The sequence below is a fragment of the Opisthorchis viverrini genome, assembly GCF_000715545.1.
Source record: "Opisthorchis viverrini unplaced genomic scaffold opera_v5_66, whole genome shotgun sequence".
Lineage (NCBI taxonomy): Eukaryota > Metazoa > Platyhelminthes > Trematoda > Opisthorchiida > Opisthorchiidae > Opisthorchis > Opisthorchis viverrini.
The window spans coordinates 1,883,598-1,900,355 of NW_008751723.1; the positions used below are offsets into that span (position 1 = coordinate 1,883,598).

General features: G+C 45.1%; 1 protein-coding gene across 1 annotated transcript in view; it reads right to left on the bottom strand.

Moving 5' to 3' along the window:
- T265_04212 (hypothetical protein) overlaps positions 1–16,758 on the bottom strand; it is a gene marked incomplete at both ends in the record, with an annotated part of 61,756 nt that overhangs the window by 35,586 nt on the left and 9,412 nt on the right. The window contains 8 exons of the mRNA XM_009168894.1: positions 1,236–1,715; positions 1,820–2,077; positions 3,959–4,201; positions 6,364–6,517; positions 7,890–8,143; positions 9,509–9,805; positions 11,388–11,963; positions 16,063–16,692. Coding sequence (XP_009167158.1) covers positions 1,236–1,715; positions 1,820–2,077; positions 3,959–4,201; positions 6,364–6,517; positions 7,890–8,143; positions 9,509–9,805; positions 11,388–11,963; positions 16,063–16,692 — 2,892 coding nt within the window. The remainder of the gene's footprint in view (positions 1–1,235; positions 1,716–1,819; positions 2,078–3,958; positions 4,202–6,363; positions 6,518–7,889; positions 8,144–9,508; positions 9,806–11,387; positions 11,964–16,062; positions 16,693–16,758) is intronic.

Genomic DNA, 16,758 nt, shown 5'->3' on the forward strand with positions numbered 1-16,758 from the left:
GCAAGCATCCTCGGTGGCTCAGCTGACAGACCATTCAACCGGTAGGTGTAAGGTCAGCAGTTTGAGACCATTCCCAAAGAATCTTGTCGTCTATACCTTGTTTACTTGGATTTCCCGTATCAAGATCTACTGAATTCCCACCTAATTACTACCGATCCCTACATAACTTTGAGCATGGATGATGTCTAAACACCAATCCATAGGTATGTACTATCTAAAATAAAAAAACAGGAGAGCGTACATGTTTGTCGCGGATAAAAACAGTTGGGGGGTCTCTGCAGCTCATTGAGCAAGTGCGACCTAGTCGACCGCCAGATCTTGATAGTGTTCCCTTTTGTTCAGTTCTCAAGGCATACTTAACAGGTCAACTCCAATTCTTGAGTTGCTAATGCATCGCTTAGCCTCAATCACTACATTAAGGTTTTGGCAGCCGTCATTTAATGGAAGAATCTAATGGGATACAAAAACAAGGAAGTTCACTCGGTTCAAATCACATGAAGTGGAGGGTTTACTGTGGATTTCGCTCGGTACAATGAAGGAACCATTTCGTACACCGGCAATCGTACTGGAAGATCAAATCGTTCAACAACTGTACTGTTTCGGTGCAGATCTGCCATAGTGTGTTTGAAGCCCCGAGACCTTCCGCCCAGTAGTTGGACAAATAACTGTTGGGCCACGATCGGCTGACCAAAAGTGGGATTGACTCTCATTTAGACGGAATATGGCACCACTCGTCCTTCGATCACGGAAACCACATCACATCGTTACACACTGACTGAAAATGATTGCCGCACGAACCCAGAAAAGCACGAAGACTGATACTCCAGGTCACCCATCTTTCCACAGTAGCAATCCAAAATCTAGAGATGGGTTCGAACCAAAAGCCTCAGACCCTGACCATTGAGCTACCTCGAGTAACCGTACGACGCCAAAAAAACTAGGTGACTGAGCATCTTCAACTAAAAGTTTCCTTGCCCATTCTCAACCTCGTGCAGACGGTAATATGTATACGAATGCCTGGGCAGGCCGTTTAAGGATGATAACATGGAAATATCCACAAATTCGCTAGTGTACAGTAACTTCGAGTCGTAGCCTCATGCAGTACGAAGTAACGAGTACGTGGAAAAGGCTCTTTCGGGCTTACGCAAACACACTGGTAAAGCAAAAATGTGATAGAAGTACCCATCTGAATTGATAACGAAACAATTATTAAATAAAATTCGACCTTAGATTACCTCGCAAATCGCCTTGATGAAATCCAAGAGAGGAGTAAAGTTCAATGTATATATGCCAGGATGTGGTGGAAGGAGTGGAAGAATAACATCAGCGGTGGCAGCATCCTGATCTAAATCGGTTGTATCGAAATGTTGTACGTTTGGAATCGTTTTCTCAGCCAAGTAGGCTGCAACTACTTGGGCACGACGTTTCAATACCACACCTAAATTCCCTGTTATCGAGTCTTTTCGGGTTAATGTCGAATCTATCCACGCCGCCTTACGGTGTAACCGCTGTACAAGGGTATAAAGCTCTGGAGCAAGTTGTTCTCGAATGAGTTGTTCCGTGGATTCAAGCACACCCGGTGAAATCGAAGCATCCGATTGTAGGGCCACTGTGAAAGAAGTTCGATCTGCATCACTAATGTTGATGCCCTGTTCCTCATTGTTTTGTGGAAGCTCCGTTCCAAACTGTCGAACGCCGGCCAGTGTAGTGTTCATCTGAAGAGTTCAGGAAAGGAGATTAAAAATTACGGTCGCTGCAAATAGGAAACAAATATAAATGCAATTCGAGAACTAATATGCTTGGGTGAAACAAAACCTACCTGTGAGCTGTGTAAACTTCGCAGTCGGCGATGTTCAGTACGTACAGCTGTGTAAACTGACAACAGGTAGCCCGCCAATAACGTTTGAAACTTGGCTCGTAAGCCACGGGTTTCCGGAAGGTATCGAGCAATATGCCAGTGCATATCTAGTTCCGGTTCAGGCAGCTTAGTGGTTGTCTGTGACTCGTGCATGTCCCCAGATACGTCGTATTCCCCCCATTCATTGTCTTTGCCATCAACAAGGCTTTCAACATTGGCCTGAATGAGAAGACATGGTGGGTCGTGGGAAATCAAGGAAAAGCTGGAGTTTAAACGTCATTCGAAACAAAAATGAATAACATCATGATATCACACAGAGCTAAGACCGAACGGAACAAGGGATACACTGACTCCTCATTAGTTGATCACGATGAGATCACAAAGTATACTAACGACCGATAGGACAGTTTCCAGCAGAATACATGGGTAATATGAATTTGATACAGACTGCTCTGAAGGGGAGATGACACGAACTAGCCGAGAAGCACTGTGCAGCTGTTTCATCCTTTCCTTACAGAAATCATCAGCAGTGGGCAATCCAAGAAACTCAGACAGTTTCGAGCGCGCGACCTTCCGACCAGTGATCGAACATCTAACAGCCCGGCTTTGAGCGGCTGAGCAGCAGTGCGATTAGGCAGGGCATAGCGCCGCTCATCCTCCAATTACAGAAACCGTATCACGTGGTCACGTGTCGACTGGCTACTCGAGTGATGACTTCTCAGCACAAAAGCACTTGAAGCAAGCAATTTGGTTATTCTGGCATCGATCAGATGATTTGTAGAAATAAGCTAATCACTGTCCGTTTAACCCTGTTTCTCTCCCTCATTTATAAAACTTATGTCTTGATTCCACAACTGAAAGAATATATCACAACAATTGGCCTTCTGTCAGTCGGCTGTGATGTCGACTTTTTGGTCCACTATCCGATGATCATTTCCCAAGGGATCCGCTTTCCTCAATCCGCCAAGGCTGTTATTGGACTGGGACTTCCTAAGGTCACAGTCAGTGACATGTGTTTGCTTGTCACTGTGGGCCCTCTGCGTACTTACGACACTTTTATGCGTGGTACATGGCATTGAGTGTACATTCTTGCCGTTGAATCTCACACAAGACCCATTACGAGGAACACTTTGTGCGAGTCTTTACTGTACTAGCGCTTACCGCGCCTTGAAGGGCATTCAGCATTGTTTGTCCTTTCTTCGGTTGTTGGTCATTAGGCGCGTGTTTCTATACTAAATTTTTTACATACGTTGGGATTCATCTTGTTTGACTGGAACTGTTGGTGGCATGAATTCGAATGAGACGTTCCTCTCTTTTATCTCATATTCTTCTGTTACCCTTTCGCATTTGTCGCTTGTATTCAATATTTATGTTTGTGACCATGCTCTTCAAAAATAACTGACAATTGTAGGTGTACAGTTGTTCTGAAGTTAGCGTGCAACGAGTCCTCAGATCCTGGTGGCTTGCGGACCAGCTTCCACATACGAGAATGGGACATGAGTGTGTAAGTACGGGGATATTTGTCCATAAGACTCATCAACTTAACGACGGACAACAGCCGCATCACCAACTACATCGTTTAAGTCAGAAACCAGGTTCAATCTGTTGTGAGTTGTTCGTTGCTGACTTGTGTCGCAACATAGTTCTGTACCACCGAACAACGCGGACAAATTTAGACAACCTTTTCTGATAAACAAGAGGACATTAGCCATTAGTTGAGGTAGTTTTCTCTAAATAGGATACTTGAGGGCCAAATGTCCACAAAGTGTTTTCAACCATCCTTAACTGAGAAGGTTTCCCTTAGTAAAATACCACCACATTCGTTGGATGCTCTGTGGATGCAGGTGATCAAAATACAAGGAAATCCATCAAGATTAATCTACTTGTTCGAGAACCCAATCAGTAGACACGTGGAAATCTTCGCTGTGGTAACTTAGTTCAGAGCCCGATTCCGGGTACCGATGACCAGGGAACAGGCAGCATTATCAGGTGCATTGGGAAAGTGCGAAAGTTGTTATTATTACTGAAGAAAATTGAACATCCAGTCCGAAAGTGAAATAAAACGAGTGAAACACGAGATAAACCTAGAGGTCGATGTACCTTGACTCCAGCAAAGTTTGCAGCGTCCATCCACAGAAGTTGACGCCAGCTGCGCACATACTGCATGTCCAGATGGGCAAACAAGGTAGCCGGACGAGTGCGCAACAATTCCGTAAAGTGATTCACACGAGCCAGAGCCTCAGGTAATTCCATTCGACGTGTGGCAACAATCAACCGGCTAAAGTTAGCGTACACGACATCCACATTCAGATGGTTCAACTCATCCACCAGCTTAAGAAATACCTGAAACATAGGGAAGGAGAAATCACCTTCATCAACATCAGCATTGGCACTGCTGTTTCAGTGCCGTACAATCACAAAGTTTACTTACTCAAATCTTAAACCTTAAGGTGAAAAAGAAAGGGAAGAGTGAAGGGAGGAATACGGTGCCGGCTTAACGCGAGTATTCTGTGTTGTTTACGAATCCAAGCGCCCAATCACGCAGCACGAACGCCACTGATAACGATTAGCCGCTATTCTTTGCAATATCTCCAAACAAATGCAGAGGGTACTGATGAGCCAATCCTGGACGGCGGACCGCACGAACAACCCTCAAACTCTTGGTAATCTCTTTCACACCCTTCTGTTAGATCTCACGTGGTCCATCTCACAGTTTGGGTCATTATGAAGAAGGCAGGCAGGACGATACCGACCTCATCAGACGACGTGCGTATCACATGACCGAGCCATAACGGTTGGTGGTGCTGGATACTTTTGCCGACCTGATGCACAATCAACTACACGTTTTTTGGTCACCCCGTTGCGAATTCCTTGGAGTCATCAGACACAAGCAACACCCCTGGAACATATATGGTCAAAAGCCTAAAGACGTCCCACACCTATTCGCAATACACGCCTTACTGGCACACATGACACTTAAGACCTAGTGATATGCATTTTCGACGCCATAAGTGACGCAAAGCGGCACATGTGATTCTGGACTTTGAGATCAATGCAATGATTTCATCACACACTTCCGTCACAGCTAATACAAATACTGACGTAAGTGAAATTTCACACAAGACTCAATGCTCCCCCTCAAATTGCAACCGGCATTTCAGAGATTCCACATTCTCAAGCATGACTTTGCACTTTGTAGGTTCAAGGGAAATGCCGAATCACAACATGGACCGGTCTAGTTATCCTCCAGGTGCAAATCCCCCTCCCAATAAGGACCGGAAGAATTATAATGAGGCGATTCTTTCATAATCGAGCATCAAATCAGCATCTGGATAGTTGAAACTTTCCTGAATTTGCTGGAGCCGCACACATGTATGATGCATAAATACCAGTAAGTTTTACACTGCCAAAGGTAGCGATTTTCACGGAGAATAGCGGACATATACCTGCTCACAACTGATTATGTGAAAAATGAACCGAAAGTTGAGGTTTGAAAGTGCTACTCTAGAAGCAGGACATAGGCGCAGCGCTTTATGTTACACTAGTCACAGGTTGATATGTGGGCCCAGATATGATCTGACGGCGAATGAAAGAGATTCCAATCCCCAGAAAGGACCACAACAAGACTAAGAACACTTTCGCCGTTCCCTAAGAGCGATAGTTGTTCGGAAAGAAGTCGATGCAGAATTCCAGTGCAGCATACCATATTCATTTAGTGTACGCATTTACTCCATGCATTTGGCATGATGGTCGTTCAGTCGTTCAGCTGTGACACCCTTTCGGTGCCTAACTGCCATGCTATCCAAGGGAAGCACGAGAGCTGGGATACTGCCAGGTTGCCCAAGAGAAGTCGAGAGGCAGAGGCGGGGTTCGAACCGCGGACTTTCTGGTCAGTAAATTCGCACTCTAACCACTTGGGCCATCTCGCCTCCATTTGGCATGATGGCCTACAACGATACCGCGGTGTGCAAATCACATGCACTTGACGACAGCATAGCACACAGCATATCGCGTTTTTGAACCACGCCGAGTTTGGAAATGAAGACGATGTTAGGCGGCTTGGCTAATTGTCTCGTTTGTTCTCATGTAGGATAGGGAAACATGTCCCCCAAACAGTTTGGATGGAAGTAGAATGCTTGAATATTTGCATCAACCGGGGGATTCGACACTGAAAAAAAGCTGATCGATGACGAGTTCAGATCTAGCAACTAACCACATTCAGGGGTTGAGCTGATCCATTCTTTTCCAGGACATACATGCCATGAACCACAGACCGGACCTGCTAGCGGCTGTACAATGAGTCCGAAGTTTAAAAACCTTCGATATAATAAGGAAGTCTTTGCCAGATCCGTGCAGCTGCAAACTACATTTCTTCCAGCTGCGATCGGAAAGGTTTTGGAAAAAGGAAACCATGATAAGAACTCTCGCAACGAAACAGCACAAAATTGTTTCCCAGGAAAACTTGTCAGAAAATGAAACTGAACAGGACTGCCACAAAGGCTTACTTTTTTCATCAAGCGTTGAACAGCGCGACGTAGAGCCGGGTCGTACAGGAGTGAACGAGGCGAACGCAACCATTGGTAAAAGTAGATAATTTGTTCATCAGCCAGGGGATTTTGATACTGAGTGACATCTCTTACCCAGCCGGTCACCATCGTACTGAGAAGATACGGGAGATAAGTGCAGAATGGGAGATACGAAAATTTAAGAGTATGAACAACATGCTCCGTCTGTAGTGCATATTACTTTTTCAGTCGGACAGCCTCCTGAAAGAGGGAGGTGGTCTCATAGCGGTTGTAAAGTAAAAGTACTGAGATGTGATGCAGGTGAAGTTCACGATTCCCAAGAATTCCGCGTGTGGTAGAGTTCCAACAATATGACGTGCAATACAGTGGAATGAAATAAACCGCTGTTTTGTAATTTTCTACTCACGTTACTCACTCAGACTGTGCATTTCACAGTTCCCTTGCGATGGAGGTCGGGTCATGAGAGAGTCAGCTTCGAAATGAGGGCCATGATATATTGATACTACCCGACATAGGGTTCTCGAGATTTTCAACGTATACAATCCGAAGCCATGTAGAGCACAGTGCAGTCATTCGTGTCTATCATTAAAGGGTACAAATTAGCGTGAAAATGCCTAGCGTCTATGCAATTGATTTAGCTGGATGACAAGTGACAGGATGATGAGCCAATGAAACTAACAGAACATCTGACTCATGGAGACCCCGTTCTAACAAAACGCTTGGCTTCTTGTATCTCGATACTTCATTTCTATCAGAGGCCATAAGACTTGTGTGTCAAGCTCCCAAATTAACTCATATTCAGGCCTTTGCATTACAGGGTGTATGGAAGTCAAGCGAAACTGCTTGCTATTGTGACCGTTTGTAAGTGTGTAACGCCGCCATGTCAAACTACACAAGCCCCGAGTGACTTGCTATCCTAGGCTTCTAGGCTGGACTGATGGTTAAGAATTATTCCCAGTTCATACGCGCCTTGCATAAAGGCGATCTGTTCATGCTAACCACCGGGCTTTTCGGTCACTCGTTGCAGACTATGCATGAACTCTGCCAAGCGAAATTCCCAATGGAAACTTAATAATTGTTTCACTACTGGAGAATAATTGAAATATGGTTCCATGAAGGGTGGTTATATTTTGCCCGCTGAGAATCAAACCCTGCTGGCCTGACTTTGTTCCTGGACGAAAAACAAGTTAAAACTGCCGCGAAGTCAAACAAGGCAAAGTTAAAGATCAGTTGTTAAGGGTCGTGTTGCAGACACAAACAGCTCTAGTAGCTTGTTGATGCGATTGCTCGCGAAATTTTCTGACTACATCTCTATCTTATCAATCCTTATACCCCACGTTCTTTCTAATGCTGCATTTCCGAACGTTGAAATCGAAAAGTGTGAGAAGCGGTGCAACTGTTCCGTACAGTGAATAACAATGCTCTGAAATACAAAACATAGACATCAGCAAGTGAATACTGTTAACATTGTCAAAGCGTAAAACAGAACCTCTCCAAATACTCACCGCAATACACGAAACGCTGCGCTACATGCCGCAGTCTCGTCGTAACTTGTGATGTTCGCCCCCAAATTGACACCTTGGTTGATTTGTTCTTCCAACGGTCGGTCAGTCGCATCAAGGCGATCAAACGAGAGTAGCGTTGCGCCTTCAAGTTCAGGGATACGACTGGCTACAAGCAGCGTGTTCACTGCCAAGTTGGACAACTCTAATTCAACGGTCACATGAGGATAACTCCCCGGACGAGATATTTCAATCACCTAGGGATAAAATGATGTGGTTCTGGCTTAGTTCACTTGTTGTTACTTGTGAGCAAACAGGAAGACAGTGAATTTTAACAATGTGAACACGAAGATCTTTGGAGAACAGGTTAGTGTAGGGCTGCAGAGCAATCTCCAAACGGGCACCTAGTGTTATGGAAGACGTTCAAAGCACCGCTTCGCTAAACCCAATTCAACAACTTTTTCAGTTGGGATACTAAAAGACCATCGTAGCTCTCATTCAGGCTGAATGTATAGTTACCTCTAATACTAACCGACTATCAGGTCTCAAACTGAACATAATATCATTGAGACAAACAAATTTTCTGAATTCAGATTTTTGTCGAACAGAGTGTGGGCTTAACTACAGCTACTGCAAGCTTGGATTGATCGAAAGCGCTACGCTTCATATGTGCATGAAGCGGCAAGCCACCACTGCATTGATAACATAAGAGAAACGTTAATTTGAACGTGTTTGCATCACCTGGCATATAGAGGGTATCCTACAGTTACGATTTAGAAATTACTTAAAAAATTAGCACCCGATTTAATTCTCACTAAGAGGCTTGAAATAGCATATCATGGTGATTCTGTATGACACTCGTATGAAACCTAATAAATTCGTTGTAAGTGCCAGAATTTTCTTTAGTTTCGCCAACTATTTGTTTGCAGATGCACAGCGAATGAAGACTGAAACAATGATGTTGGTGACTGCATGGCAATCATTGGCTTGTTGATAAATCAGGGTCTGGAGGGTGCTTACACTGTGAGTACTGCGAGCTGTGAACTTGAACTGTGCGTCCTCGCAGTACAAAATTGTCCCGAGTAGGCTGTGGAGTCATTTGCGGCAAGCATTTACGTGGCAGCCGTGCTGTAACGTGGTCATAATGAAGACGATTGAAAAAGTGTCCTGAAGCTCAAATTTTCACATCCGTTCTGCAGAAAGAGGGAAGGGTTTTGAAAGACCGGCCGTTTAATGCCCATATCAGATACGGCCTCCTTCCTCTTCGTTTTATACTTATCATAATTGCTTGAGTAATATTACACCGAATGAAAAAATTAAAAGTGTAGAATATTCCTCTCCCGAATGATCACTGGGCACATTTCAAACCCCAAAACATAACGCATTGCGTTGCGGGAATAAACTCGATTGGCGCTTCGAGTCGGTCATCAACACACAATACAGACAATGGTGTGGTATCATCAAGCTGCCTGTTTTCCATCGGAGAATCACAGTGGTACATCTCTTAAAGGCATGCAAAAACACAATATTGCAACATACTGGAGGGGTGAAGAAACGAGTCACTTAGGGTCAAACCAGTTTAAAGAAAACGCTTATGAAGATGCCACCACCAACCAACTTACACCAGCTTCCTCCATTTCCAATAACAGACGCTGATCATCACTTTCCTTTCCACCAAGGTCAGGACAGCCGGTTGGTGAGCACCAAAGTATGTGGTTTTGTTTGGCCAAATGTCTCGCATAAAACAGATCACAACCAAGTTCAATAGCTGACACGGAGCTAGAAGGGAGCTGGGACAGTGCGGTTTCAGGATCTGTCTGAAGTTCGATCGGAGCTGGTGCATCGGAAGTAGGTAGGTTACCCACAGGGACATGGAGGTACCGAGCCAATTCTAGTTGACGTTCAAGTCGAGCTTCAGACTACGGTGTGGGAAACGAGTCGGGTGTAAATGACTTCATTGTAATTAGTCAAAATATGGACGAGAAAAGTTTAACACATGACAACTTTGATAGGACCTAGACAACTTCATTAGCGACACCTGTGTTCCAATGTAGATTCCGCGAAAGCAAAATTCACCCGTCTACTCAGCACAAATAAGAGAACCGCTTCGAATCAACTCGTCTAATCTAAATATCATTTCTAACTTCTAACCGACTTCTAGTCGGTACTTTCCAAAATAGGCCTACGAATAAATAACAATTCATAAGTTTCATGTTCTTCCGAGTAGAGTTAGTTACACTCGAATCCAAGTAAGGGAATACTAACAGATCAGTTTGAAAGTGATAACCCTAGGGTGTCCACCCACAAAATTTCCTAACTCATTCACTTTTGTGCCTAGCTGTACAATTTCGCGCTTTCACTTCCGGGAGTCCACAGACCGAAGCAAATAGGCTTGAAGCTGCGCATCACAACACACCGAATAACTCCTGACCATCTTGCATTTTAGCTGACCATCATGAAACAAAGAGGCCTAACCCGGGACGATATAACGTGCATTTGCGTAACACGAAATTCCGTGATACAGCCTAGGGATCTTTCGTCGTTCGAAGCCTCCCAGTGCACAATACTATGACTTGAGAAGACCCGTTAATTATGACACCATTTTGTTCAGGGGGGTAATGACTGCTTGGTCTAGACACATTGAGGAGTGACAGGAGTAAAAGCTGAGCAAATCCAGCAACAACTGAGACATTGAGTCCTTCATCCAAATCCTCAACAGGTCACGGGTTTGTTACCACTTTAATGGTGCACAATGGAATTATTATCTGCAGCCTTAGGCGCCTGACCGAAAAGCATAAATAAACATCCTCTAAAAACATGGGATGAAACATTGAGTCCTTCATCCAAATCCTTAACAGGTCACGGGTTTGTTACCACTTTAACGGTGCACCTTAGGCGCCTGACCGAAAAGCACAAATAAACATCCTCTAAAAACATGGGATGAGGGAGAGGTCGGAGAAGGTTGAAACCTGCAGGCACCGATAAAGAAAGCCAGTGCGTGGATGAGCAGCCAAGTAAACAAACAGCCCTTGTGGTGCTTATTGCGATATACAAGCATTCGGACTCTCTATGCCCCCACTCAACGGCTGTTCCTTCGGGTCAACATCATTGTTAGCGGCTCGAACGAAAGACAACAACCGGCACCATGAACAAGCGCATAGTGGGTTGTCCAAAAGTGAACTGGGTTGGAATCCTCGAGAACCACTGGAAATCTCACACCGTCGGATGCATGCGATTTTAAGTCGAAATATAATCCAAATGAAGGTAGTTGACGGGGCAAAAGCACTGAAAAATGATAACAAAAGTAGAGTTAACGTGACAAAAATGTGAAGGTACACCAAGATGAATAGTCATTGACGGTAATCATAGACAAGAAACGAAGTTCTTCCTTAACGACCAACTTAAGAAACCCAGTCAAGCGGTCGCTATACCAAAACAGTCCCAACACGTTCCGACTTCCAACGATAAAAAAGGTGACACGAAAGGTTTAGATGATATTACCTGAATAAAGTATCGGATCCCACGCTTGATTGCAGTCTGCTGCCAATTAAGTAAGCTGTAGGCATCCGAACCATTATTCGCTTCATCCCCACCTTGGACATCCATCTCGTCTAAGGTACCGCCTAGTGGAATCACCGGAAACCCGGCTAGTGCGGGCAGCTGAGGAGTGCGACGACGATTGGTTATAACCTCACCAAGCGACCAACCGATTTCATTCGTATCGCTTGCCGTTCGTTGATCCTGACGTTGCGAAGTTGCGTGCAGGAGCACTAGGATTGGTGCGCCAGTGGCACCTGTGGACGAGACCCCAACTGATCCTGTAGTGTGTGTGCGTTTAACTTGCCGGACATTGTTCAGCCACCGCTGGATGACCCGTCGGGCACTAGCTGCATCGGAATCAACATGGGTTTCAAACGTTAAGGAAGACGGGGGGAAATCCCCATCCGACGCTTCAGCCACCAGCTTTCGCCGCTGTCTCTGGTACAGCTTGTTCAAATCTGGTAGTTGGTTAACACGTGCGTTGTCTATTAGACAAACGAAGCCAGAAGCTGTCCATGGCACAACCAGTAGATACAACTAAAAAGAGGAAAAAAGTAAGGAGATTCAGGATGCGAGTAATGCGGATGAGTGATGAGGACACAGCTCCTGTAAACTACACGAGAGCCCATATGTAATCACACAGTAAAAGTAATGGTGCATTTAGCACGTAATTGCTTGCTGATCACCCAACATACGAAGCACCGGAAAATCCTAATGATGAGCCCTTATTATACCAAGTTATTATTGCTGGTTTCAAGAATAGAAGGATCGGTGGCATTAAAATGATACTCATCATGTTACAAAGCAACTTGAGGACTGAAACACCAACTTGCTATACCTCATATCACTATAAACAGATAAAAGTGGTCCGGCGTCAAAAGGAGTCCCCACAAATAGAGTAAACATGGTGAGTTAGCCCCATTCCGGTGCCTTCTCGTTGCAGCTTAAAAAGGAAAACGAGAAAACTCTGCCGTCATAGATGATGACGGCTTGCACCCAATGTGACTATCTCAGCTGTCACTTCAATCAAATTTGGAGGATGGGCCAAGGTCATGTTACAATGACCATAAACATTGACTGACTTCACTTACAGGAAATTCTCAAACCTCTTGGAACTACTTATCAACTATAATTTGCCCAAAGGAGGAAAAATCTACACAATGAGAGAAACTTCCGTCAGAGAAGTCGTTACTAGAGGAGCCAGACAACCTATGATATGGTTCCAGTGATTAATGGATGAGTGACTCCACATTCTGTCTAAGTGCGGGTTAATCACATTACCGATCAACCACCGGTTGCCGGGAGGTTGCTTCGTGAGATGAGCAATTCCCAGTAGGGAAAAAACAGCTGCACAGCGCTCCACGGCTCTTCAGCATAGACTGGCTTCATTTACAGGACGAAATCTTCATGGAGAATGACCAAAACGGACATTTCCATTCATCCAACCATTGCGCGCACTATCCGTACGCTTTATAATCTCTCGAAATATTTAGAAATGTCCACAAAACCTACCAACAGACTGTAGTGGGTAAACTGTAGGTTGACTGTTGGGACCTAACACTTTGCCTTCCTGGATTGGGACAACGTAACCGTAAGTCTTATGATTTCGTTCTACACCAGGGCACCTATCCATAAAGGTCCCATGATCACGCTTTCCATTTTGGATGGTTTGTTGCTAAACAAGAGAGGCCTCCCACCAGCATAAGGTGTTACATTTGTGTAGCTATCTATCATACCTAAAATCTTATACGAACGAACTAACGGTGTTCCTTTGGGATCTCCCATATCACTTGTAGTAACTGACATTTTCGAAACTTTGTCCACCCACCCATCATGTTTGGCGCCGTTTTTTTGGACGGCACATCCATAATCTAGAAAAGAAGCCTTTTTAACATGCCTCACTAGGTGTGGAACAGCACAGAGAGAGGAGATCAAGACCGAACCATTTGTTTCTTTGATTGTCATCTGGCACCAGAGGCATCTACAGAAGGCGCACACTGCTACGTTGACATTTACACCATGACTCTGCTTACCCGCACTTCATCACACGTACTGTTGTGTGGTGGGGGTCAATAAGCTAAACTCAAGCAATACTCAACTAGAAAAAGAACTCCCGAATACGAACATCGTCAAAAACAAACGGTGGTCTCCCTTAACAATACAAAACCATAGGGATGCTACGAAGCGAGATTTGTGGAGGTGAATCTTCGTTCAACTGTAGCACCCTTTCGGTGCCTAACTGCCATGCCACCCGAAGGAAGCGCGAGGGCTGATATGCTGCCAGGTTGCCCAAGCCTAGACAAGTGAAGTCGGGAGGCAGAGGCCGGGCTCGAACCACGGACATTCCGGTCAGTAAATTCGCACTCTAATCCCTGAGCCATCCCGGGCAGAGGCCGGGCTCGAACCACGGACATTCCGGTCAGTAAATTCGCACTCTAATCACTGAGCCATCCCGCCACATTGTGAATCTTAGGTGTTATTCGAAATAGCCCCAAACGAACGGCTAATACAATCTAAAGATATTTTATTAGGTCTTGCAGAAAGAGTCCAAAAAACTACAGCACTATATGAGGTGTGTTTAGAAAATCACACGCAGAATGTCACGGGCAACAATCCAGATAACCCCAGGTGGGTTTTCAGGTGATCACTGCTCTTCCTTTTGATGACCGCACACCAGCACGTGTCAGCTCGACTGATCCAAAACCGTTCTCCACATGCTCGCCAGTTCCACGCCTTCTATTCCGACAACGCTGGAATCCGTGGCGATTTGTACCGCCTCGGCCACCAGCCTCTGTGGCGTAGACCGTAGTCCTCGCCCAAAAACTTCAATATTTTCTAAATCTATTTGGTGTTCCGTATCCAGTGTATGCTCCGCCATTACCGAGTCATTCAGTAACGCTCGATATTCATCTGCCTTTTCTCCTCCTGCGCTCTCCGATTCTGGTGTGAAGTTACCTGGACGTCTGTCCTATATAGATAGACCTCAGTGCAGTCGTTACAGTTAATTTTGTAGACAAAGTCCCCGGTTCTGTTTGCTGGGAGGCGATCCTTTAATTGCATCAGTGCAGAGCGCAGTGTTTCCCCTCTGGAGAACTATTCTTGTGTTAGCCGTGTTTAGAATCCCTCGAATGACCTACAATATCCCTGATTTATATGGAATAACAGCAGTCCTAATCCATTCCCTGTTGGGTTTCGCTATCAGTATCAGCACCCTTCTCAAATGACGCCTAATCAAACTAGCTGGATATCCACTACAACGAAGTTTGTTCTTTGCTTCGATTCGGGCCGCTGTCCGACAAGCTTCTTCTGTGCACAGGGTGATTACTCGGCTAAACAGTGATGAGGCAACACTAGCGAATACCACTGTCCGTTGGTTTCTCGTACATTGTCGTCTCAAGTTTCCTTCGACCTTATGTGTTGAACAGTCTAAAAAGGCCAGTGTACCCTAAGATGACTCTGTCTCAGTGCTAAATTTGATGTGTGGATTCAGTTCATCCAGACGGTTGTAAAGCTCACTGACTTGTCTCGTTTTATCACGATGTCATCTACAAAACGCCAGAATAACTTGGGTGGATATGGGAATTCGGCTGAAACTTTGTGTTCGAAATCCACCATAAATATATTTGCCGAAACCGGAGATATTGGAGATCCCAATACTAGACCTTGTTCTTGTGCGTAAACCACGGAGTCTAAAACAAAATGGATGAGATTCAGGCATGACTTTATACCTTCTACAGTTTCATCTACCGTAAGCTGTGTTCGTTCCGAAAGGGTGGTGGCTGCTAGTAGCAGTCGATTAGTTACTTCCAAAGAGTTCCCTCTTGGCACATTTGCACCTAACGAATTGACAGTCAAACTCACACTCACACACACACACAAACACATTTTTCAACAGACATAAGCCAGGGTAGTCAAACCCAGTGGACTTGATACGCACACAATGGGTTGAAACGCATTTCCCGATTAGACCATCACACCGAACTGTGTCGTCTACCTCGTAGGGCGCTCTTCGCCCAGCCTTGTGGAGAATGGAGTTGACCGTCGGTCAGTCTATGACCTGACAATGAAGCCTCAAACCCCTTATCAGTCAACTTAGTCGCGTTGGAAACTGCCCCCCCTTCAAATATGGGGACACAGTTCAGTACCGCACATCACACATACCAACGTAAGATTGTCCTTTTAGCATCCACGATTAGCTTTTACCAAATTAAGTCTACGGTTATCCGCACCATCCATTTACCATTCCTCTTGTGGTCTTTTGATCATTATCCGTGGTAGCGGAAACGTCGTCGTGGTAACGAAACAAAAGCCTCTCCGTATAACAATCCGCAGGGTGCTCGACGGCAACAAGACTACCCTTGGTTCAGACTGCCTAAATCTCATACCTACATTGAAGATCTGAGGTTTGTCGGATAATTCGCTTAATACCGAAACTTCTGGGTATGGGCTGAACATCCAGCAGTATAAAAAACGAACGTTTACATCACACAAAAAACATTTACACGAAGATGGCTGACAAAAAAAGACAAACAAGCCGAAATGTAGCTAAGCAAGTGATGAGTAAGTTTGTTTGATTCAACGGACACAACACGTTAACCCTCATACGTGACAGTAGTAATAACCAAAAGAGACTCACTTGACGAGTAGGGTTCCGTCGACCGATGGTGGCCACTGGAGAGGGTTGTTGGTGGTGGAATAAGAAAACATGTCGAAATGATCGATTGGATAGGTAAGGATATTGCGCCAGAGAGATGAAACGAAGCTGATCCAAGTGAAACACAGCCTCCTCAATCGAAGTACCTGGGAAGTTATTGTGTTTCAAAGCCTCCTTGTCCACACTACACAAGCAGCCAAGACGCATGAGGGCACGGAACAACGGGGGTATGTTCAACTCGTATACGCCCTCAATATCCGGTCGAGCCAGATCCGCTGCTATCTCTGATGCGTGGATCGCGTAGACATCCTCAGGGACATTATACTCATAAAGATGATACACTGAGTGACTTCGCGGCAACAGACGACCGCTGACGCTACCACATCCACTGGCAGCTGGGCCTCCATTTTGAGAAGTCGAGAGACCGGCAACTTTTCGATAAAGTGGACCGGAATCTTGTAGTTTTGGTGTTCGCAAGTTGACATAAAAACGCCGTGGAACTAGGACGCTCACATTGTGCAACGCAGGGGGAGCTGACTGATCTGCAGAATCCACAGAAATCCACGCCGTATAGCGGCCCAATTGCCCGGGGTCAGGAGTTATTTCAATAATCTATGAATGTTTTGGAAAATGACAAAGCGGTACAAAGCGGTACCACACATTGAACACAACATGGGC